At 44.6% G+C, this 25765-nt stretch overlaps 1 protein-coding gene across 3 annotated transcripts in view; it reads right to left on the reverse strand.

The window, feature by feature from the left end:
- LOC137380575 (1-phosphatidylinositol 4,5-bisphosphate phosphodiesterase epsilon-1-like) overlaps positions 1-25765 on the reverse strand; it is a 462270-nt gene that overhangs the window by 132927 nt on the left and 303578 nt on the right. For all 3 annotated transcript variants that reach the window (XM_068052607.1, XM_068052608.1, XM_068052609.1), the window contains exon 4: positions 21700-22016. In XM_068052607.1, coding sequence (XP_067908708.1) covers positions 21700-22016 — 317 coding nt within the window. The remainder of the gene's footprint in view (positions 1-21699; positions 22017-25765) is intronic.

The raw sequence follows: 25765 nt of genomic DNA on the forward strand, positions 1-25765 counted from the left end.
CACCATCACCTTCTCAAGGGCCATTAGGAATGGGCAATAAATGCTGGCCGAGCCAGCAATGCCTACATCCCACAAATGAATTTTTAAAAACTAGGCAAACTTATGGGACTAAAGCCTGACGAGTCCCCTGGACCTGATGGCCTGAATCTAGGGTCTTAAAAGAAATGGCTGCAGAGCTACTGGATGCATTGGCTGCAACCTTGCAAAATTCCCTAGATTCTAGAAAGGTCCCGGTGGATTGGAAAACCACAAATGTTACGCCCCTATTCAAGAAAGGAGGGAGACAAAACTGGAAGCTATAGGCCAGTTAGCCTAACATCTGTCATTCGGAAAATGCTGGAATCCATTATTAAGGAAGTAGTAGCAGGACATTTAGAAAATCATAATGCAATCAGGCAGAGTCAACATGGTTTAATGAAAGGGAAATGGTGTTTAACAAATTTATAAGAGTCCTGTAATGAGTAGGGCGGATAAAGGGGAACCTGTAGATTTAGCGTATTTGGATTTCCAAAAGGTATTCGATAAGGAGCCACGTAAAAGGTGGCTACACATGATAAGAGAGCATGTTGTTGGGGGTAATATATTAACATGAATAAAGGATTAGCTAAGTAAAGGAAAACAGAGAGTCAGGATAAATGGGTCATTTTCAGGTTGGCAAACTATAATTAGTGGATTGACACAGGGATCAGTGGTGGGGCCTCAACTAATTACAATCTATATTAATGACTTAGATGAAGGGATCCTGTGTATTGTAGCCAAATTTGCTGATGATACAAAGATAGGTGGGAAAGTAAGTTGTGAGCAGGACATAAAGGGCCAGATTTTTAAAGCCCGCTGAGCGCAGGGGCAGGTGTGTACGCAATTTCAAGATCGCATCCTTGGAGGTCGGCACTGGGACCCGCCGCCTCCAAAACGTGACACCATTTTTAAAGGAACGCCAGGAGGGAGAAAACGGATTGGGCACACGCCTCCAATTAACTGCATGTTGAGCTCATTGAAGAGCTCATTAACAGGCTTGTCAGCAGCAGGTTTTACTTTTAAAGGCTGGGAACATGGAGGACGCCATGTGAGGAGCACAGCAGGGTGTTCAAGTCGTGAACACAGCAAGGGGGCCATGAGGGCTATGGGAAGGGCTGATTAAAATACTGTAGAGGTACAAAGTAAAGTGCTGCTGCTTCAAAAGTGCCACAGAGTGGCCATTGCTGCAGCTGGAGGACTTGCTTTTCTCAGTGGTGAGTGGCAGGAATCCGGAGAGGGATATGAGCCTGCTGGCATCACTGGGGCACTTGGGGTTGGCAGGGGAAGGCCTGGTGAATGCACAAAGCCAAACTGAGGGAGTTCAGATGGGAACAGGCTACTCTGACATTGGACAGAGCAGCCAGGATGAGCTGTGGCAAATGCAACCTCCTGGACAGCAGGAGGCCAGAGAAGCACAGCGGGGGTGGGGGTTTGCAAGGGGATGAAGGTTCTATCCGTGACATTGGATCTGACGCCCAAGAGTCAACTACCTGCAATTGACAGAATGCCAGTGCCGTAGGAGGCTGCACCTATCCAGGCAGATGGTCTCTGTCCTGTGTGCTCTGATCACAATGACCTGAGGCCTCACAGCCCCCATGGCAGTCCCCTACCTGCAGCCATCAAGGTCTCCATCATCCTGAATTTCTGTGCAACTGGGTCGTTCTATGGATTAGCTGTGGATCTAGGTGGCATCTTGCAGTCTGCAGCTCATCAGGCCATCTGGCAGGTGCTGGAAGCCATTTTCAGGAAGGCAGGGGACTGCATCCACTGACACAGATTGGCCTACGCAGGCACAGAGGGCATTGGATTTCGCCTCCATTGCTGGATTCCCCCAGGTGCAGGGCATCATCGCTTGTGCATGTGGCTATCAAGGCACCCAGTCACCGGCCAGCGAGATTCATCACTAGGAAGGACTTCCACACACACGACTTCCAACTGGTCCATGACGATGACACGAGTTTCTTCGTTATGTGCATTCGCTTTCCTGGCAGCTGCCATGACTCCTTCATCCTCTGCCAGTCCAGGCTGCCTCAATCCTTCACTCCATCCACCAAGGTGCATGGATGGATTCAACGGGACAAGGGAAATCCCTCGAACAGATGACTACTGACCCCTCTACAGGAGCCTCAGACAGAGGCACAGAGGCAATACAACCAATGCCACCTGCTCAGCAGGCCAACCATCGATCAGGCCATCAGGTTTCAGAAGATGCGATTCTGGTGCCTGGATCGGCCAGGTGGCATCTCCAATACCCTCCTGCAACGGTCTCGGTCATTGTGGTGGTCTCCTGCGCTTTCGATAACATGGTCCTTCAGAGAGGTGTGGACCTTGAGGCCAATGAGGCCTTGGAAGGAGACAGCTCATTGGGGGAGGAGCAGGAGGCAAGAGAGGAGGAGGAAGAGGGGGCAGAGGGGGATAACACTGAACAGAGAGGTGTCCCGATACACGACAAGATGGAATCCTCCTGCCACCCTCCGGGATGATGCCATCCCTCCTTCCCTCACAGCCTGCAGCATTAGATCCAGGTGGGCATCGATGAAGCAAGGATGTGCTCAACCCCTAGGCTCCAGCTCCCCTGCTACACTTCGCTTCCTTCTGTTGCTGTGGAAGGCAGATCTCTCCCTCAGGACAGCCTGCAGCCTCTGTGATGGCTGCTGTGAAAGTCTACATGAGCCCCACACTTGATCTGACCCAACTCTATTTTCAATCCCACTGGCTCTAAGTGGAAAGGGAGCCCATCTCCATACTAATCAAGGGCTTATCCATTTGAAAATTTAAATCTGAATCAGTTTCCTACAGGAGGCAGGTTTCTGACCCAAAACCAAACCCGGTTCCTGTTTCCCACTTCTGTAACAAAAATCCAGTCCCAAGAGTCTGGAAAGGGATTTAGATAATTTAAGTGAATGGGCAAAAATCTGGCAGAGGGAGTAAAATGTGGGAAAATGTGAGCTCCTTCACTTTGATAAGAATAGGAAAGAAAAATATTATATAAATGGAGAGGGACTGCAGAATTCTGGGTAGAGAGGGATCTGGGTGTCCTCATACATGAAACACAAAAAGTTAGCATTCAGGTACAGCAGATAATTAGGAAGGCAAATGGAATGTTGGCCATTATTGCAAGGGGGATGGAGTATAAAAGTAGGGAAGTCTTGCTACAGTTGTACAGGACATTGGTGATACATCTAGTGTACTGCGTATAGTTTTGGTCTCTGTATTTAAGGAAGGATATGATTGCATTGGAGGCAGTTCAGAGAAGGTTGATTCCTGGGATGAAGGGGTTGTCCTATGAGGAAAGTTTGAGCAGGTTGGGCATTGGAGCTTAGAAGAATGAGTAGTGATCTTATAGAAACATATAAGTTTCTGAGGGGGCTTGACAGGGTAGATGCTGAGAGGATGTTTCCCCTCGTGAGGGAATCTAGAACTAGGGGACATGGTTTCAGAATAAGGGGTTGACCACTTAAGGTGGAAATGAGGAGGAATTCCTTCACTCAGAAGGTCATGAATCTTTGAAATTCTCTACCTGAGAGAGCTATGGGGGCTGAGTCATTGAATATATTCAAGGCTGAGATAAACAGATTTTTGAACTATAGGGGAGTCAAGGGTTATTGAGGACTGGCAGGAAAGTAGAGTTGAAGCCATGATCAGATCAGCCATGATCTTATTGAATGGCGAAGCAGGCTCGAGGGGCCTTATGGCCTACTCCTCCTATTTCTGACATTCTTATGCTCCCACCCCTCACACTCCAGAACTCGTCTCCACTGGGTTGGAAAATTCTTCCCTTTGCCTCTGTTTCCATCTATTCAAATTAAAATAAAATAACTTCAACACCAACATTCTTTCCAGATTGCAATTGTACAATAAGCACCAGTCTGATTTTGAACTGGATAGTCCAGTTTCATAAGTGGCTGCCTTGTCATTTTGAGAATCGAAAGCTAGACAGAAAAAGGCCAATTTTCAATTCTTAGAAGCACATGCAATTGGACCTGTGTATTGTTTGGCCAGCTTGTGAGCTGGGAGTAAAGGTGACTCCCTATATTGCTAAGTACATGGTCCCAGCCACATGGTACCTTTGTGGCTACTAATTTCTGCTTATTGTACCAGGAGCTGGGCACTATTTTCTTGTGTGACTGGATATCTGCAGCAGTTCTTCTCCCCTCTCTACTTACGTTTTGGAAGGTACTGATTGCAGTTGTATCCTAAAAATCTCCAACAAGTCATTAAAATGTCATTCTAACATAACAACACCCAGGGACCTTTTCAGCTTCTGCCTCAGAACATGCCATCTGAGACAAGCTTCTTATGTCAGAGTCTGCTTGTTGTACCTCAATCAAAGAAAATCTGCTAAACAATTCACCATTGTTAGCCTTGGGGATCTTTTAACACCAACATCCCAAACAAATCCTTGATAAAGGTTTCAGGTGACCATACACCAGGCTTGGCCTGCACAGCAACTGAATCTGTCTCCTGTGGTTTAACCCTATGAGCCTGGGACCTAGTCACAACACAATCCGGAAATATTCTGGTAAAGTCTTCCTGCGAGACCTCAGTTTCAGCAGCCTTATTTGGCTTCTCTGAAACCAAGTCATTTCCTAGCAAAAGATCCACCTCTTCAATGGGCAAACTAGGAACGACAGCAACAATAACAGGACCAGTGACTAGGTCACATTTTAAATCAACCCTGTATTAAGGAATGGATAATAGGTTCCATCAATACCTTGGATTAACAGCTTCACATTCAGGGGGAAATCTCACGCTATCTGCCCCAACATCAGTGAATGGGCCACCCCTGTGTCTCCAAGGATAACAGTTGACTTGCCTGCTGCTCCAGACAACTGTAGAGATATTTCACCCTTAAAAAGAAAACTTCTATACCTTTCTGCAACCTGATTCACTTAATCAGTGAATGTGGGGGAAACTACCCGCTCGTGAACATTACCCACTAGGACAGTATTTCCTGGGGGGACACCATGGCTGAATTTTATGCCAGGAGACGGGATGGGAGGTGGGAGAGGCCCATAAAATAGTGATGGAAGGTGTGGGGGGGGGGAGGGGTGGCGGAGTGCCCATCGCCTTCCATCACCTTGCGATTAAGTCGGGGCGCGAAAGGCTGAAAACAGCCTTCCCTCACAGAGGCCAATTGAGGCCCTTAAGTAGCCAATTAAAAGCCACTTAAGGGCCTCTTCCTGCCACTGCTGGCATTTTAACAGTGGTGGGGGTAGGGGGGCCTCTGCCACATGCGGAGGTCACCCAGCAAAACAAGGCAGCCTGCCTGCGGGCTTGGTGGTGGAGGGGTGGGGGGGGTGGACGGTGGCCTCCTTTGTGGGAAATCTGTGGCCCATGGAGGGCCCCAGGTGGCAATGGCCACCCCTTCCCAAACACCCTCCCGCCCTCCACGACCACCCTCCCTCCTCCCTCAGCGGGGCCTGTTGGACTGGCCCTGGCGACCCCGCCACTCTTACCTGGGGTCCAGGGCTCCAGCAATGGGCCTGGTCCCAAGCCTGGTGTAGTACCAGCAGTGGCCACTGCTCCCGGTGGCGCTACTGATACTACTGAGCTGCTGGTTTTCAGATTGGCCGGCAGCTCTTGGAGGCGGGATCCCTGGGTGGGGCGGGGGGGGCGTCTCCAAAGTCCTGAGGCAGGGTACCCCTTGCCTTTTCAGTGCGGCATTGGCTTCCCGCTGGCTCCACAAAATTCAGTCCCATTTGACTATACATCCGATGGGCATGTTTTTCCACTTCCAACATTCAGCCTCCACATGTCCGTTCTTATGACAAAACTAGCATGTCAATCCCCTCGAACCAAACTTTTCCTCCTGGTTTTAACCTGAGGTGTGTCTGTCTCTTTACCTTTGCCATTTTTCTCAGTAGAACCAGATCACTTTTCCTTATTAAACTTCCTATTCCTATCTCTATCTTCCTATCTCTCTAATTTTTCTGAAAGTTTCTAAACTGGGGCCTGTGACTACTACTTTTGTGAATCAATTCGTAATCATCTGCCACTACTATGGCACCCCTTATTTTACCAATTCTATGTTCTTCCATGTGGGAGTGGGATCTTATTCCTGAAAGGGCAGAGGAGAATTTTGGTCATTTGAAAATTGTGTTAAAGGCCACAATCAATAAACACTGTAACTCAGCCACTGAGGCTACAGATAATAAAAAAATACAGCATATGTGAATACTATTGACTAAAAATGTATGTAATTCAATCATAGAGTCGTAGAGTTATACAGCACAGAAACGGCCCTTCGGCCCATCGTGTCTGCGCTGGCCATCAAGCACTTACCTATTCTAATCCCATTTTCCAGCACTTGGCATGTAGCCTTGTATGCTATGGCAGTTCAAGTGCTCATCTACATACTTCTTAAATGTTGTGAGGGTTCATGCCTCTACCACCCCTTCAGGCACTGTGTTCCAGATTCCAACCACCCTCTGGGTGAAAAGTTTTTTTGCTCAGATACCCTCTAAACCTCCTGCCCCTTACCCTAAATATATGCCCCCTGGTAAGATCCCTCTGCTAAGGAAAAAAGTTTCTTCCCATCTATCCTATCAATGCCCCTCATAATTTTGTATACCTTAATCAGGTCCCCCTCAGTGTTCTCTGCTCGAAGGAAAACAACCCTAGCCTTTTCAGTCTTTCTTCATAGCTGAAATGTTCCAGCCCAGGCAACATCCTGGTGAATCTCCTCTGCACCCTCTCCATTGCAATCACATCCTTCCTATAGTGTGGTGCCCAGAACTGTACACAGTACTCCAGCTGTGGCCTAACTAGCGTCTTGTACAGCTCCATCATAACCTCCCTGCTGTTATGTTCTATGCCTCGGCAAATAAAGGCAAGTATCCCATATGCCTTTCTAAACTCCTTACCTACTTATGCTGCTGCCTTCAGTGAACTATGGACAAGCACACCAAGGTCCCTCTGACCCTCTGTACTTCCTAGGGTCCCACCATCCATCGTATATTCCTTGCCTTGTTAGTCCTCCCAAAATGCATCACCTCACACTTCTCAGGATTAAATTCCATTTGCCACTGCTCCGTCTATCTTACCAGCCCATCTATATCATCCTGTAATCTAAGGCTTTCCTCCTCATTATTTCCGACACCACCAATTTTTGTGTCATCTGCGAACTTACTGATCATACCTCCTATATTCATGTCTAAATTATTAATGTACACTACAAACAGCAAGGGTCCCAGCACCGATCCCTGTGGTCCACCACTGGTCACAGGCTTCCAATCGCAAAAACAACTCTTGATCATCACCCTCTGCCTCCTGCCACTGAGCCAATTTTGGATCCAATTTGCCAAATTGCCCTGGATCCCATGGGCTCTTACCTTCTTAACCAATCTCCCATGCGGGACCTTATCAAAAGTCTTACCAAAGTCCATGTAGACTACATCAACCACCTTCCCCTCATCTACACATCTAGTCACTTCCTCGAAAAATTCAATCAAGTTAGTTAGACACGATCTCCCCCCTGACCAAGCCATGCTGACTATCCCTGATTAATCCCTGCCTCTTTAAGTGGAGATAAATCCTGTCCCTCAGAATTGTTTCCAATAGTTTCCCTACGTCTGATGTCAGACTCACTGGCCTGTAATTACCTGGTTTATCCCTGCTACCCTTCTTGAATAATGGTACCACATTCGCTGTCCTCCAGTCCTCTGGCACTTCTCCTGTGGCCAGAGGGGATTTGAAAATGTGTGTCAGAGCCCCTGCTATCTCCTCCCTTGCCTCAATCAATGACACATCATAAGGACAAGAGTGTTGCTATTGTGTACAAGTTAAACAAATGAAATGTTCAGCAGCCTGTGACTGCATATTCTACACAGAAAATGGCAATGCTACATAAAATGAGATAATTGTGAGCTTCTCAGAGTTGTTTGATATCCTTTTTGTTCTGCTTGCACTTCTGCAAAGATGATGTAGTACACAAACCATCAAAGGATCCATTTGAATTATAGCCAGCTGTGCTGGAACACAGACCCCTACAACTTCATGCCAATAATTAAACTGGTTCTGCAGTACATTAGATGCACGCAGGACTTTTCATTTTTGGGATTTGGATTAGAATCCTGCTGAGACAGATAGAACAAAAATCTCAACTCTCAGATCAGAAGACAGGAAAGGCCATTCAATTCATCTTAGTTCATCCATTCAGAAAGACCATAAAGTACATCGGTTGCATCACTCAATTGTGTCTTAAAGTGGATTTTGCCTCCATTAATCCATCAGATATCCATTCCATGTCTTTCACTCTTGAGGAAAGAATTGCTTTCTGGTATCAGTCCTAAATTCACCTTATTTTTGAACCTGTGCCACCTTGTCCCACTCTTGCAATTTGATTTAAAGTATGGTAACTATCAGTTATGAGACTGGACTAACAGTTCAAATTCCACTGTGGTAGTTACAATAACAACAATTTTTATTTATATAGTGCCTTTAACATAGTAAGACCTTCCAAGGCATTTCACAGGAGCGTTATCAAACAAATTTTGACACTGAGCCACATAAGGAGGTATTAGGGCAGAAGGAGAATCTTAAAGGAGAGAGGTAATGAGTTGGAGAAGTTTAGGGAGGGATTTCCAGAGCTTAGGGCCTGGGCAGTGAAGGCACAGCGACTAATGGTGGTGCAATTAAAATTGTGGATGTACAAGTGACCAGAATCAGAGGAGTACAGATATCTTGGAGGGTTGTAGGACTGGAGGAGGTTAGCGAGATAGGGAAGAGAGAGGCCATGAAAGAGTTTGGAAACAGGGAAGAGAATTTTAAAATCGCGTCTTTGTTCAATAGAGAGCCAATGTCGATCAGCCAGCACAGGGGTAATGGGAGAATGGGACTTGGTTTGAATTAAGACACAGGCAGCGGAGTTATGGAGTGTGGGAGGACAGGCGTGCATTGGAATAGTGGAGTCTAGAGACAATGAAGGCATGAATAAGATTTTAAGCAGCGGGTGAGCTGAGCCAGGTGCGATGTTTGGCGATGTTACGGAGGTGGAAGTAGATGGTCTTAATTGTTACGACTGCTCAGGACAAAGCCCCCAATCAAGTTAAATGATTCTGATTGCGGTAGGAGCAACACACTGTCAATTCCATTCCATTGCTCCACAGCTCGCAGCAGATTTCTTTAAGCTTTCCAAATCGGAAAAAGCAGCCAAATTGAACAATCTAGTAACTCCCGAACGAAGCAGAGCAAACCAGGTATCTTTAGATATCAACAAATTAACTATTTATTAAAAAAACTAAAATCTTATGACATTACTAAGATAAAGCAATATCTAAAGCCCTTATAACTTCTTATATAAAAATCTAACTCCCGCATTCGCATACATATACTCAGTTTTAAATTTGTTGACCGAGAAAATAGAAAAAAAAAGCCTTTGCAAATTACGTTCCTGATGAATGGTCTTCTAATACAACACAGTCAAAGTTCACTTGCAGTCTTCCAAGGTCCGATGAGAATAGAAGGTCCTTCCAAAGATAAGGGTTCAACAGTTTGGCTGTTGCAGTATTAAACTCTTTTTTTTCAGTGATGAACACAGCAGATATCAATAATTTATTGTGAAAGAAAAAGCTTTTTCTTATTTTTTTATGGAATTAATTTGGCTTGAAACTTTGTCGGATTTTGAGAGAGAAATAACACAACTCTTTTTCCTTCAGTTTAAGTTGTCTCCGTCAATTGCTGGAACAGTCTCTCAACTGACTGCTGCTCAGCTAATTTTTAAAAGTCAAAATGGCAACATTGAATCTCTGACCTCTCTCTCTCTGTGGCTGTTGCTTGGCCAGCAGAATGCATTTTGGCTCACTGAGCCTCTGGAGAGTTCTTAAAGGTGCACTGATCTTTTACAGTCTTAAAGACGCACACAATTTTCCCGAAGAGAAAAAAAAACTCAAGACCATGACATAATGATGGCATGTATATGTGGTCAGAAGCTCATCTAAACAGAATCACTGAAACTGGTCATTTGTGGGTCAGCACCAGATAATAACCTCAAAATCTTCGAACTGTGGAAAACCTAACTAATATCCTTTAGGGAAAAGAGCCTGCTCTGGCCTATACATGACTCCAGTCTCACACTATGTGGTTGATTCTTAAGGCCCTCAGGCAATCCAGGGGTGGGTGATAAAAAATATGCTTTGCCAGTGTTGCCCAAATCTCAAGAACAAATTACAAAGAAAATCTATCATAACCAGACAGATGACGGTTAAACCTCTCAGCTTAGCTCTCTGTAACTGCAAGATCAGAGGATAAAATATTCCTCACATTTTGCACTAGATTCTCATTTCATTCAGAGATGTCAAAAATACAGAGCTTGGGAAATGGGAATAACACGTTGTTTTATTAAGGTGCCATTTTCTGAAGCTGGGGTTCAGGACATTGTTGGAATGAGGAGCCATCAATTGCATTTCACCATAGATGCCAACCTAGAAAAGTAGCAAAAAGCTAACAGCTTCTAAAGAATGCACAACTCAAGAGCAGTCCTGTATATTGGCCTATAGCCTGTAGTTACACTGAAAATGCAGCGGGAATTGGGCTCATTGTTATTTAAAATGTGTGCTTGATATTACAAGGACCTCCAGTTGCACGGTATTGTGCGGTTACGAGAGGAACGGCACAGCACTTAAAGCAATACTGCAGGGGAGATTCATTTCCTCTGACATGTTGACAAATGATGGATTACAAGAGCAGTATTATCATAAGATAAGGAGTAAATCCTTTAGCAATGAGTGAAGAGGCATTGCCATGACAAATAACTGTGCAAACAAAACAATGAGGTGAATATTATTGTGTCTTTTAACTGCCTGATGGAGGCTTCACAAATGTCACAAGCAGCAGCAAGTGAGCTAAAAGCAAGAATGAACAAATTATTATTGCCCAATTTTAGCAGACCTGAAGAAGTGTAATAATAGCAAAGGAAGACCTCTGTTCTTATTCCTCATTTTATTCCAAAATCTAACTTACATTTGACACTCAAAAGCAGGTGCATTTCAGACTGTTGCCAATTTGAACCAAACTAACCTCAGGGGTGGTGCCAACTTTGATTTACACCAACAACTAACGGTCACAACATAAGACTGGATCCTTTGTTCCAGTTGTTACTTTCCTCATTCACCCACTATTTATTCAGAATATCTTCCAGTGAGAGCAATAAAAATCTATGTACTTATGTCTGCCTTACAATAGAGTGACCTCAGATAGAACAATGAAGACCCTCACTGTATATACTGGATTCTGTAATCTCATACACACAGCATACATTTCCCCTATCTTCTGAAAGGTGGAATGATAAAGCTTTTTCTTCAACAGCGCCTCCTAAACCCACCTACACCTCTACCACTTAGAAGGACAAAGGAGGCTAGCACGCTTATGGGAATACCATCACCTCCAAGTCACATACCATCCTGACATGGACATATATCACCGTTCCTCATTGTCTCTGGGTCACAATTCTGGAATGCCCTATCTATAGAACCAAAGAAAACTTACAGCACGGAAGGAGGCCATTCAGCCCATCATATCTGCGCTGGCTGAAAAATCTAGCCACCCAATCTCCACTGTCTCAAACTAAAATGGTAAGTGGATGTATCATTCTCGGCCAATATTTCATCTGATTCTAATAAGCATTCCCAGAAATTTGCATGCTGTGTGGATTTAATCTGTTGTGAGCTGAATCAATTGGAACAGCAAAACCTTAATGTAAACTGATCCAAAATCCCTCCTGGGTCAAACAGTTAAAAATACCAAAACATGAACATCCCTTGTCACCATTGCATAGTTATACCACTGATTGGCAAAATATTTTACACATTGGAGCGTTGTGGAAGATGGTGAAAAAAAAATCTTGCAGCCTGTCCCCACCACACCACCGATGTGCCTGCTACCATTGTTACAGTGGCGGGTTGCATGGTGTTTCGGCTATCCACTGTTGAGAGGCGGGGTACCTCATTATGCTATTTAAATCAGGCTGCCACAGTTCAGTTGGGAGCCTGATTTAAATTTAACGTTGGCTGGTTTTCTCAAGGCTTGGGAAATCCAACAGCAAAATGGAGCCAGGAATGGTCAAATCAAGCAGGCAGGTGCTTTTTATAGCACTGCTTGAGGGCCAGGAGGGGCAGGATTGCTCCCCCCAGCCCCTCAAACAAAATTTCTGCCATGATTACCCAGCCCCTCACTTCCAAACCTGCGATTGTGAGTCTGACCCCTATTTCGCCACCCTCTTGATTGCCAGTCTGATCCTCCCCCCACCACTATATCCTGAAATTCCTCCTGGTCTCCTCTCCCTCCCAATTGCTGGTCTGAACACCCCACTTTCTTCCCTGTGATCTCTCCTGATATCTCCTTCTGCTCGATTGCCAGAGCAACACCGGCCCCCACCACACTCCTCTGCTCTGTGATCTTTCCCGGTTCCCTTCAGCCTGCTTGATTAACAGTCCAACCTCCAATATTTCCCAGTTGCTGTTTACTATTCACAAGAGGACCTGGCTGCAGCCTTCTATTGCTGGCTTTCTCACCTGGCAGCTGGCAAGTCTGACAAGGTCACCAGCTGACATGCAGGAGATAGAGTAAAAAAGGATAACGCGGTCCTGCTGTTATATTTAGCAGAACCTCCATGTTCCCGATATTTCCAGGTTCCTCCTTAACCCAAGAACATGCTTTCCTCCTCTCTCCCCACCTCCCCACTAATGGGGAGCTGATGGGAACCTTTGCAAGGAGTCAGAGCAGGGGGGATCAAAGACAAGAACAAAAGACACTAAGGGGAATAAGAAAAGTGACCAAGAAAAGAAATCAAGGGCCAGAATCAAACAGGGCAACAGTGAAAAATAGTGGGAAGGGGCCAAGTAATGTTAAAAAGACAAGCCTTAAGGTTTTGTGCCTTAACGCGCGGAGCATTCGCAATAAAGTGGATGAATTTAATCGCGCAAATAGATGTAAACGGGTATGATATAATCAGGATTACGGAGACATGGCTGCAAGGTGACCAGGGATGGGAAATGAACATCCAGGGGTATTCAGTATTTAGGAAGGACAGACAAAAAGCAAAATGCGGTGGAGTTGCATTGCTGGTTAAAGAGGAAATTAACGCAATAGTGAGGAAAGATATTAGCTCTGATGATGTGGAATCTGTATGGGTAGAGCTGAGAAACACTAAGGGGCAAAAAACATTAGTGGGTGTTGTATATAGACCCCCAAACTGTAGTGGTGATGTTGGAAATGGTATTAAACAGGAAATTAGAGATGCATGCGATAAAGGAACATCTGTAATGATGGGTGAATTTAATCTGCATATAGATTGGGCAAATCAAATTAGTCACAATACCGTAGAGGAGGAATTCATGGAGTGTATACAGGATGGTTTTCTGGACCAATATGTTGAGGAACCAACTAGAGAAAAGGCCATCCTAGACTGGGTATCGTGTAATGAGAGAGGAATAATTGACAATTTAGTTGTGCAAGACCCCTTGGTGATGAGCGACCATAATATGATAAAATTCTTCATCAAGATGGAGAGTAGTTGATTCTGAGACCAGGGTCCTTAATCTTAATACAGGAAACTACGAAGGTATGAGGCGTGAGTTGACTATGATGGATTGGGGAACATTACTTAAAGGGATGATGGTGGATAGGCAATGGCAAACATTCAAAGAGCACATGGATGTACTGCAACAATTGTTTATTCCTGTCAGGCGTAAAAGTAAAATGGGAAAGGTAGCCAAACCATGGCTTACAAGGGAAATTAGAGATAGCATTAGATCAAAGGAAGAAGCATATAAATTTGCCAGAAATAACAACAGACCTGAGGATTGGGAGCAGTTTAGAATTCAGCAAAGGAGGACCAAGGGATTGATTAAGAAGGGGAAAATAGAGTACGAGAGCAAGCTTGCAGGGAACATAAAAACTGACTGTAAAAGTTTCTATAGGTATGTGAAGAGAAAAAGATTAGTGAAGACAAATGTAGGTCCCCTACTGTCAGAAACAGGGGAATTTATTATGGGGAACAAAGAAATGGCTGACCAACTAAATGCATACTTTGGTTCTGTCTTCGCAAAGGAGGGCACAAATATCATACCAGAAATGTTGGGGAACACAGGGTTTAGTGAGAGAGAGGAACTGAAGGAAATCAGTATTAGTTGAGAAATGGTGTTGGGGAAATTGATGGGATTAAAGGCTGATAAATCCCCACGGCCTGATGGTCTGCATCCCAGAGTACTTAAGGAAGTGGCCCGAGAAATAGTGGATGCATTGGTGGTCATCTTCCAAGATTCTATAGACACTGGAACAGTTCCTACAGATTGGAGGGTAGCTCATGTAACCCCACTATTTAAAAAGGGAGATAGGGAGAAAGCAGGGAATTATAAAACAGTCAGTACTGGGGAAAATTCTAGAGTCCATTATCAAAGATTTTAAATCAGAGCACTTGGAGAACAGTGGTAAAATCGGGCAGAGTCAGCATGGATTTACGAAAGGGAAATCATGCTTGACAAATCTACTAGAATTCTTCAAGGATGTAACCAGTAGAGTTGATGAGGGGGAGCCAGTGGATGTGGTTTATTTGGACTTTCAGAAGGCTTTCGATAAAGTCCCACATAAGAGATTAGTATGTAAAATTAAATTGCATGGGATTGGGGGTAGTGTATTGCGATGGATAGAAAATTGGTTGGCAGACAGGAAACAAAGAGTAGGAATAAACGGGTCTTTTTCTGAATGGCAGTGGGATACCGCAGGGATCGGTGCTAGGACTCCAGCTATTCACAATATATATTAATGATTTAGATGAGGGAACTAAATGTAATATTTCCAAATTTTCAGATGACACAAAACTGGGTGGGAGTGGTGAGTTGTGAGGAGGATGCAGAGAGGCTTCAGGGTGATTTGGATAAGTTGAGTGAGTGGGCTAATGCATGGTAGATGCAGTATAATGTGGATAAATGTGAGGTTATCCACTTTGTTAGCAAAAACAGGAAGACAGATTATTATCTGAAGGGCTATAAAGTGAGAGAGGGGAATATGCAACGAGACCTGGGTGTTCTCGTACACCAGTTGCTGAAGGTAAGTATGCAGGTCCAACAGGCGGTAAAAAAGGTAAATGGTATGTTGCCCTTCATAGTGAGAGGATTCAAGTACAGGGGCAGGGATATCTTACTGCAATTATACAGGGCCTTGGTGAGGCCACACCTGGAATATTGTGTGCAGTTTTGGTCTCCTTATCTGAGGAAGGATGTTCTTACTATAGAGGGAGTGCAGCGAAGGTTTACCAGACTGATTCCTGGGATGGCGGGACTGACGTATGAGGAGAGATTGAGTCGGTTAGGATTATATCCGCTGGAGTTCAGAAGTGTGAGGGGGGATCTCATAGAAACCTATAAAATTCTAACAGGACTTGACAGGATAGATGCAGGAATGATGTTCCAGATGGTGTGGGAGTCCAGAACTAGGAGTCATAGTCTAAGGATACGGGGTAAACCATTCAGGACTGAGATGAGGAGAAATTACTTTACCCAGAGAGTGGTGAACCTGTGGAACTCGCTACCACAGAAAGCAGTTGAGGCCAAAACATTGTATTTTTTCAAGAAGGAGTTCGATATAGCTCTTGGGTTTAAAGGGATCAAAGTATCTGAGGCGAAAGCGGGAACAGGTTTGATCAGCCATGATCATAATGAATGGCGGAGCAGGCTCGAAGGGCCGAATGGCCTACTCCTGCTCCTATTTTCTATGTTAATGTCGGGGGTATTATTTCCGAAGTGTTATTATGGCAACACATAGAAACATTAAAAAACATACGCAAATAAGTTTCAAAAGACTATCTAAATGGGAAAAAGAAATCAGATGGGTAGGCAGCTAAAATCAACTAGATGGCTTAGCTGTTAATTTCTTGCCTGAATCCAGTCTTTCTTTTTAACCTGCTCTTCTGAGCAGGCAGCAAAGGCAGCTGCCTGAAGCCAGTGGGGTCTTTATATATTCAGATCAGAGTCTAACAACATTATCAGGCTCCAACTATTATTTTAATTTTGACCTGAGCAGGAAAGTATTTTTTAAACTTTCCTGTGTGGTACCCCACAAGGAACATTTAGGCCCCCCCTGTCCTGGACTGCCAATACTTCCCTGCTGTGAGATACCCCCAACTCCACACTTATTAGAGTGCCAGCTGATGGCTAAGGGCCACCCGTTTTCTCCAGGCTGGCAGCCACTTCCTGCCCATTATTTGCCCATTCTGGGTAGGCAGTCAGCCAGTGACATGTTAACTGAAGTTAGCAGGATCCCTGTCGGAAAACCGTTAGCAGTTAAACTATGTTGAATCTCAACATCAGCAAAATAATATTTGGTTGGGCACGTCATAGCAATGTTAAAATTATTTTCCACCCAATGTCTGGGTGAGATTGGGGTGTTAAAGATGTAGGGCTGGAATTTATGGGCCCCCCTGATGAGGAGTCAGAGGCTGGGGGGCCCATGGAATTGTGATGGGTGGCGGGGGGGGCGGCGGAGGGCCCGTTGCCGCCCCATCGCCAAGCGATTTTGGCGGGGGCGGGATAGGCCAACGATGGCCTTCTCACTCAGACGCCTATTAATGGCCACTTAAGGGATTTAACCAATGGCAGGAGTGTCTCCTCCACGCGGGGAGGGTATCTTGTAAAAACGAGGTTTTCTCCCTGCGGGCTGGGACAGAGCCCCTACTCCATGGGCAATTTATGGCCTACAGAGGACCCCCACCACAAAACCTCCACCTCTGTGCATCCCCTCCACCTGGACTTCATGCCCAAACCCCCAGACCCCTCGCTGGGGCCTTCTGGACAGGTCCTGGTGACTCCACCTCAGTACCTGAGGTCCGGGGTTCCAGAGCTGGGCCTGAGTCCAAGGCCTCTGCAGTAGTGGCAGTGGCCACCGCTTCTGGTGACGCTGCTGATACTGCTGAGCTGCGGGCCCTGTGATTGGCCGGCAGCTCTTGGAGGTGGGATCCCCGTCTTTAAAGGGATGGAGATCCTGGCACCGGAAACTTCACCTCCGGAACAACAGAAGATTGTGACGGGGTTTGTGGGGAGGGGGTGGGCAACACGAAAAGGCTGAGGTGGGACTACCCCCACCCAGCCCGCCACCCGCACCCCCCACCCCCCGCCCGCCGCCTTTTCGGTTCAGCGCGGGAGCCCTGCTGCCTCCACAAGATCCCAGCCCTAATGTGTAATTGCTGGCTCATTTTTGCCGCCTAATAATTTGTTCATATAAGAGGACACTTGCAAACCTTGCATTTGGCTTGGCATGAGTTTTGGTTTGGAGAGCCAGAGAAGGGCTTTAACTGAACAGGCTCTGCTCAACCATGAAACAGTCAGTCTTTTCCACCTCTTCCTTTGAGTGCTGTTTAATGGTAGAGATTAATAAAAAGCTGACAAGGCCTGAAAACTGGCCATGAAGAAAAGCTGCTGAATGGAGAGTACAGTTTATACATTTACTTTCAGTCTGCAATTATCTAGGATAACAGTGGAGACTAAACAGATGTTAACTGTGCATTTCTTCAGAGAACAGAGAGTACTCCTTGACAGCTTCTTGGTGTTGCCGATTAATTAGATTTTTTTTAAGGGCTTTGACTCAATTTTTGACATTGAATAGTATTGTGTTTTGTTTTGTAGCTGCCAGTATGAGGTAATTGTATTTAGGAAATCCAACTCGAGAACAAAACTCATCCAGGTCTGCTTCACTTGAATCATTATTTGCCCCAAAGGGGAGATAGAGTGTTAGATATTAAAGCTTGATTTTATTTACTGGGAGTGGGCGAAGAGAGAAGAGAATAAATCTAGTGCTCCTTAAATAGAGAATGTGTAAGTGGTGGGAGGGAGGGGGAAGAGTCTATGATAAAATTATGCTACATGGACCCCAGATGGTGCAAGCTTGGTGGTTTAACAAGACATTTTCTCACTCCAGACCTTATATTCTTATGTTCAGTGAACAGGTGGTGAAGGGCAGTGTGATAAAAAATTTACAATACAATCAGGTTATGCTTCAATATCTAATATATATATATATTTCCAATTTTGTTGTGTTTTCCCATGAAAGAAGTTAGATCTTATAAAATTCAAAAAAAGAATAGAAACGGAAACTCTGGGCTATTCCTGCCCTTCAGATTAAATTAACCTTCATTATGTTTGTACTTTACTGACTGAAGAAATCACATTGAGTTTGGGTCACAGTGACCCCCAACTGAGTGTAGTCTTCAAGGTTTATAACAAAAGCGACCTAATGTCACACAACAGGAAATTTTAGTCCTCCAGAAAAAGAGGAATTTACTTTCCAAGCTTTGCCAAGGAGCTGACGATCATCCCACATTCAGTTATAGGCATCAAAGATTGACATGGTCACATCTCTACATTTAGGACTCCAAAGCCAAGTTTCAACCAATACAAAACTTGAGCCGGGATTTCACATTGGGCAGACGGGAGCTGGCCACCAACTGAAAAGTTGGTGACAAACCCGCTTCCGCCTTGCCTGGGGATCCGACCCGCATTTTACGGGTCCCCAGGCTTTAATTGTTCCGATGGGGGACTTCCACCCGCTTGAGGGAAAAAGTCCCACCTCATTGAGTTGCCGGCCCATCAGCGGGCTGGCAGCTCTTAGTCCCAACAGCGCCACTGGGACCGGTGGCCACTGCTGGGACTGCAGCCCAGCCGAAGACGTGGAGCCAGGGAGACAGGTAGATTTCGGTTGCCTCACCGGGAGTAATCAGTCGGGCCCCAGCGGGGCAAGGGTGGTCAATTGGGGGGAAGGGGAGAAGTGTTCGGTGCTGGGGGTGGTTGGGGCAGTGGGCACGGCCCTCCATCGTGTACCCTGTGCGTGATAAGCAGGGCCCCCCTCCAAGACGATCAGAAGCTGCCTGCTTTTCCCAGGCTGCTTTTCCCGGCTCTAGGATGGCCTTGATTGGCCTGGGGCAAACGGGTTGCTTTTCGCCCCTCCCACCCTATGTAAAGCAGGGCAGAGGTGGGAGCGGGTTGGGAAAGCCTCCTGGAGCCTCTCGCTCCATTTTACGCCAGCCCCACCACCCCCCGCCACCATCCAGCTCACTGGGGTAGCGTAAAATTATGGCCTTGGTTTCAAAAAATAGGTCGATAACCTCCCAAAAGAATGGTGATGAATAAAAACAAGGAATGACAGGTTTGGGTCGTAGGCCCATTTTACACTCTGTCTGCTTTTACACTTTATTGACTTCAATAAAGAGTAAAATCAATGAGGTCACAAATAGGCATCAAACCAGAATCTGCTCTATTCCATTTTTGCTGGGAGGGGATAGTTAAGTTATAATCAGGGCTTAAGTTTTTATGAAAAAAATAAAGTACAGTAAGATATTACACATACTAATAAATTGAAGTAAAAAGGACTGACAGAATTAGGAGAGAAAACATAACAGTGTGAACAGAATTAGACATTAAAATATTAATAAAGTTGTGATTGAGGAGGTCATATTACAGCAATAAAGCTATGCCTGACATTTGAGTAGCTTTATTACTGTAATATTAGTCTTTTGGTATCATAGCAACTGTACGGAAAACATACAAAACTGACAGGAGACATAGGATTTTTCCTCGGTGGATAGTAGTCTAAGTTAAAACAAATTATTTGACCAATGTGTACCCTGATATATTTCCATTTCAATTCCTCAGGCAATTGTCAGTCACTCATACATGCCTTGCCACTTTAAACAAAAGAGGGTAAGAGATCTGCATTTTGACTCTAAAATGTGTTTGAAATAAGTTACCTCTCAATGTACAAACTGCAAGTAAATGAGAATGTGCAGCACAAGCGTTACTATTATGGTATAAGATAAAATTCAATGTTCAAGGAGAAAATACACAACTTAGGTTGCACTGCCAAGAAAGTGGTAATTAGAAATATATTTTGCATTACCAAATGTAACAGGAGTAAACCAAACAGCAGCAAATTTACCATTTCCTCTTGTATGAAGTCCCCCTCTGTTATAAATTCAACCCCAACATCTGTAAGCTGCAAGGTACCATTAATGGACCAGCAAATCTTAACTGTAAAATAGAATCTTAACCAAAATTACTGTCAAGCTTAATGATGACAGAGTACAGTAAAATACGATCTACAATGTTTCAGAACATCCTTGATTAAACACAGAATATAAATGAGAGCTCATCAGTCAGTGATACTTTCATTAAACTTTAACACTTGATCGCCATCGCAACTGCCAATGGGCCACAAGTTGAGCCTTGCTCTTTCCTGCTGGTTACTGCACAAAAAGTCATTGGTAAGCGTCCTATTCAGTGATGGGAATGGAAAGAAGGTCGCCCAAAAGAAAATAGAGATTTGAAAGTCGAGCAAAGAAATGAGAGTGAATGCAGCTAAAATATAGAAAAAATATAACTTGAACTATAGTGAAACAGAAACAGAAACAATCAGGAATGTGAAAGGTAAACAGATAAACTGGAAAAATAAAATGAATGATAAAGGAAAACTTTAGCAAAACTAAGAAAAAGTGAAACAACCAGAAACACCTTTTCTTAGCCCTGGCTTTTCCTCCTTTATTTTCTCTATATGCCTTTCCTTCTAATTAAACATTCCTTCTGCATTCTTTCTCCTCCATTGTTTTTTGCTTATAAAAATAAATCATTACCTATTTTTATTTTGAGACATTACTTGGAAAACATTTGCATTCAAAGTTGTGGACATTTACCGCTATTCATCACTGTTGACTTAGAAAAGTAGTAAATGAAGTATGTAAGTACATAGTGTTTCACACAGCAGAGTACAGTGGAAAGGTGCCAAATGCATACCTTTATAAAACTGTATTATCATGCCATTCTCTCAATCCCCTGGGCACATCATATCCAAGCAGATGTCACCAGGAACAAAATGCAGCAGCAAGAGTACGGCAAAAAGACAAAGAGGGTGTGAAATTAGTCCTCAAATGTAGCATGAAATGCACAATAGCGAATGAGTAGTCTGTTTTACATCCCACAGGATGTTCTTTTCTAATGAAGGCCAATTTCACATCCTGAGTGTTTTTAAACATGTACTATGTTAGCACTTGTTTCTGTCATCAATAATGCTTTAATGGCCAGTGACCCGCTGGAAGTCCATGTCTGCAGATGTTAGGTGTGGACAGGATTAGCCCTCCCCTCATGCCCAAGAACCTGCTGACACTCGCACGTAAAAAACAGCCACTTTGGCAAGATATGGCAATTGGCCACCACCGACGGAACCATATCCTCGAAAGGAGTCAATGATGTTGAGAACAGGTGAAAGGGGGAGAGAATGCGAAAAGAATTGCTGACAAAAAAGAATGATAAAACCCAGCCATTATTATGTTTTTAGGGTTTTACATTCTATATTTGCTTCATAAATGCAAACAATGTTAGTTTCTTTACTTTCAATGATGTTTAAAGGCTTTTGAGAGAAAATAATTGCCACAAAATGCATCATGCCTAGAATTTCTTGGAAGTCCCGCCACATAGGTTTGCTGGAGGTGTGGTACAAATCCTGTTTACTAGCGTCAATGGAGTTTCCACCACACTCATGACAATGCGAGGAGGTGGAATGGAAGCAGTTGCGAGGAAATTCCAAGCCCATGACTTCAGCTGCTCAAATTCAAAACAACAATAAGTCAAGTTTGATCAGTCAGCTTCAGCCAGATAAACAGAGCTGGACCCATGTTAATGTAGCAACTAAGCATCAACTTACCTCATTAAATCTTGCCACCAGATCTTCAATTGCATTGTGTTCCCCATCTGTGTTGCTGAGAGCAGGTGCTGACGTGGAGGTCTTGAGGGGGGATGACCTGTTGGAGTAACTAGGATTCACCAAATCCCTGGTCAGAAAGCAGAGGTAGTCAAGCGGTAAAACCTTGCGATAGAGTTCCTGCTCTTGCTCGGTCAGAATACTGGCAATCTCTTCAGGGAATTGGATCAGGTGTCGCAGGTCTGCCAACTCCTTGCTGATGCCAGCCACATTGGATGGCAGGGTGCTTGAGCCAGCCATGGTTATGCAGAGTTGGCGCTCTAGAAAATAAAGAAAAATTGCCATGAGCTCTATCATCTGGATATAATGTACAGCATAATAGATGTCTGAAATTGAGTTGGACGCCTTTCAATCTCAATTGTATGATATTAAATATCATCAAATCTCAAGAGAGAGCAACAGCTTATAACATTATGTGTCATTATATCTAACAGTGTGTTATGAAGCAGACTAGAGTGTGAAAACACATACAAACACACACAATATAGTAGTGATATAATTTAACCCCTCTTCCCCTCCATGTACAAAGACCTAACAAACCTTCAAGGTATTTTAAAACAATCCAAATATGGCAATATTTGTAAAATTAGTAATTTTTGTACCTCCCTACGAACAGTAAAGTTAAACATTTCAAAGTAAAATATCTATGAATGGGTATATTAGCATCATGTTTATGTTACTGGACTAGTAATTCAGAGGCCTGGACTAATGATCCAGAAACATGAGGTCAAATCCCACCACACAGCTGAGGAAATTAAATACAGTTATTTAAATAAGATCTGCAATAAAACGTTAGTATCAGTAATAGTGAAAGTGAAACTGCCAGATTGTCATAAAAACCCATCTGGTTCACTAATATCCTTTAAGGAAGGAAATCTGCTGTCCTTACCCAGTCTGGCCCATGTGCAACTCCAGATCCACATGTGCTTGACTCTTAACTTCCCTCTGAAATGGCCTACAAGGCACTTCAGTTGCATTCAAGTAAGTTGCTCCCACCTTCAAGGGCAATTAGGAAAGGGCAATGAATGCTGGCCTGACCAGTGATTCTTACATGCCATGAATGAACAAAAAAAATTGACAGTAAATTTGTGTAATTTAATTTTTCTGTGCTCCCAATAACCACAAGGAATGAATAAAAAAAGCTGCCTTTTATTTTGAAGTTAGTTACATAAAATAACCTGTTCTGAGATGCCGGATTCTTTTTCGTGAGTTTTGTAATTATTTTTGAGATAATGAAATGGCAGCATGTTTCTAAATTTATTTGACTGGATTTGATCTGTTCCAGTTTCTCAGAAGTTTCTTCATTAAATCAAATTGTACATGTGGCTTGGCATCTAGCATATAGATTAATGCCAATTACAGCTTCATTACTGCAAAGTGGTTAACATCTGAGTTCAGTAAATCATTCAAATCATACAATACAGCATGGAAAGCTCCATAGAACCATCTAGCTTTATAGGTTGCCAAGGATTGAAAGTTTCAGCTACGAGGAAAGATTGGATAGGTGAAGGTTGTTTTCCTGAGAACAGAGGAGGCTGAGGGGTGACTTAATAGAGGTGTACAAAATTATGAGGGGCCTAGATAGAGTAGACAGGAAGGACCTGTTTCCCCCTTTGAAGAGGTCAGTTACCAGGTGACACACATTTAAAGTGATTGGTAGAAGGATTAGCGGGGACATTAGGAAAAACTTTTTCACCTCGAGGGTGGTGGGTGTCTGGAATTCACTGCCAGAAATGATGGTGGAAGCAGAAACCCTCAACTCATTTAAAAGGTACTTGGACATGCACCTGAAGTGCTGTAACCTGCAAGGCTACAGACCAGGTGCTGGAAGGTGGGATTAGATTGGGTGGCTGGTTTTTTCAGCTGGCGCAGACATGACAGGCCGAATGGCCTCCTACTGTGCTGTAATTTTTCTATAGTTCTAGGACTGAAGGAGGCTATTTGGTCCATCATGCCTTTGCTGATTCTATGGTCCGCTGTATATTTCACAATGTGGCCATCAGGAGGGTACAGCTCTTGCTGCCAGGGATATGGTGAGCAGCTGAGGAGGAGAAAGAGGAGGAGGAGGAGGAAGAATAGGAGGAAGGGAGGAAGCAATCAACACAATCCCTTTTCAGCTGGACTGTCTGTGATCGCCTCATCTGACTATGGTTCCAGTAAACACAACCCTAAATCCCCATTCTACAACACTCACACACTTAACTATCCCTCTGTTACTGACCATCACAGTGTCCTCTTGACCATAATGCTGAAATAAAAATCACCACAAAACAAACAATCCAACCCAACTATATCAAACAAACCATCCGATATTCCACATAAATGTCAATTAATCATCCGTGTGCATTCCCTTAGTGCCTGTCATGCCTTTACCTGGCCTAGAGTTCCTGCACAGTGCTACCCCAGTGGCTGCAGCATGGCTGGTGGAAGGCTGCTGATTTCACTGGGGGAGACTGAAGGTGGCCTTGAGGGCCCAGCTTCAGACTGCACCACCTCAGCATGGGCAGCAGCATTCTGGGCTGGCTGGCTGGCAGGCAGACAACAGCAAGGGCAGAGGCAAAATGGCACTAGTGGGAGGACACGCTGTCAGCCTGAGAGAGGACAGCAGGTTCGTGTTCCATGCAGGCACTGCCACTCCCTCGGGCTGCCACCTAAGCAATCCTAGTAATCTGTTGGAGGACAGACTGGTGTAGGACCCTGCAAGCCCCTCTGAGCACTGGTATCTGCAGCTATAATGGCAACAAGCTTGGCTTGCATGGCAACAAGTGGAGACTGCAAAACATGAGCCTGAGCTTCTGGTGCAGCACGCAGATGCTGGCTGCTTTCTGCTTGTGCTTCAATGGAAGCTGAGATATCAGCCATTAGACTCTGCAGCATGGTTGGGTTTGCTAGTTGTCTCAAGGAGTTGGCCACCACTTCCATGCTGGATAGAATGGGCTCCAAGGTCTGCGCTAAGCCCTCTGTCAAGTTGGTACTGGACTCTTTGACAGTGACAGCAAGCTTTCTGGCAGGCTTTCAGTGCATACCTGAGCCTTTTACTGTACGCTGCCCCATTAAATTCCTCAGCTGAGCCCGCTACAGCAGAACTTGTCTGCGAACTTGCCCTCCAGTGATCTGGCACCTGTGCTACCCTTTCCCTTTATCCTGGCTGCAGGCCACTCTTGCCTGGTAACTCACTATGTGAAGATCCCGCCTCTATGCTACCTTCTAAAGAACGCGCCGTGCCAGTATCTGAGCTGGTGGCTGCGAGTGTGAGATCAAGTGACGGTGTTTCTTCATCATTAGTCTTCTGCTCTTCTTGAACTTCATGCTCCCACCCCACTGCTTGACCAGGTGGCAATTTATGGTTATCTGAAAGGAGAAAGACACAAGGGTCAGGTTGCGCTGAGGAATTTGGGGGGAAAGCAAGAGGTGCATGCAGCTTGTAAATCAGAGAGACTGTGGGATCGGGGGTGGGGAGGTAAGCAGGATATGAGAAGGAAGATTGGGAGGACCATACCGTCATCTTCTACTGTTTCAGCCCCACGTTGGCCACAATTGTGGCCGCATCAATAATTGCCAGTGCTGTCTCTTCCATGGAAGCGAGGATAAGCAGTCGTGCCTATTCCCCACTAGTTAGGTATTGCTATCTGCGGTTATGCACCACCTTGTCCTGCAAGAGCGAGGGAAGTGGGTCAGTGAGTGTGGCGCAATGTGTTTGGGTGATGTGCTCATTGAATAGCTGGTAGTGTGTGTAATCTGAGAGATGTGGGTGTGAGACTTGCAGTGGTGCTAAGTGTATGAGGGTGCAGTGAGGCTATGAATGTTAGGCATGAATCATGCTTGATAGAGAATGTGGGTCGGTGAGTGAAGTGGGGGTGGTGAATGGAGCAATGTGTGTGAGGCTAATGCTTCATTTTTAAGGATATGGCATTTGATGATGACCGTGACCACTTGTGCGAGGTCATTAAACATCTTCTTGCACAGCATCTAGGTCCTCTGGGCTACACTGCTTACATTGGCAGCAATG

The sequence above is a fragment of the Heterodontus francisci genome, chromosome 20, assembly GCF_036365525.1.
Source record: "Heterodontus francisci isolate sHetFra1 chromosome 20, sHetFra1.hap1, whole genome shotgun sequence".
NCBI lineage: Eukaryota > Metazoa > Chordata > Chondrichthyes > Heterodontiformes > Heterodontidae > Heterodontus > Heterodontus francisci.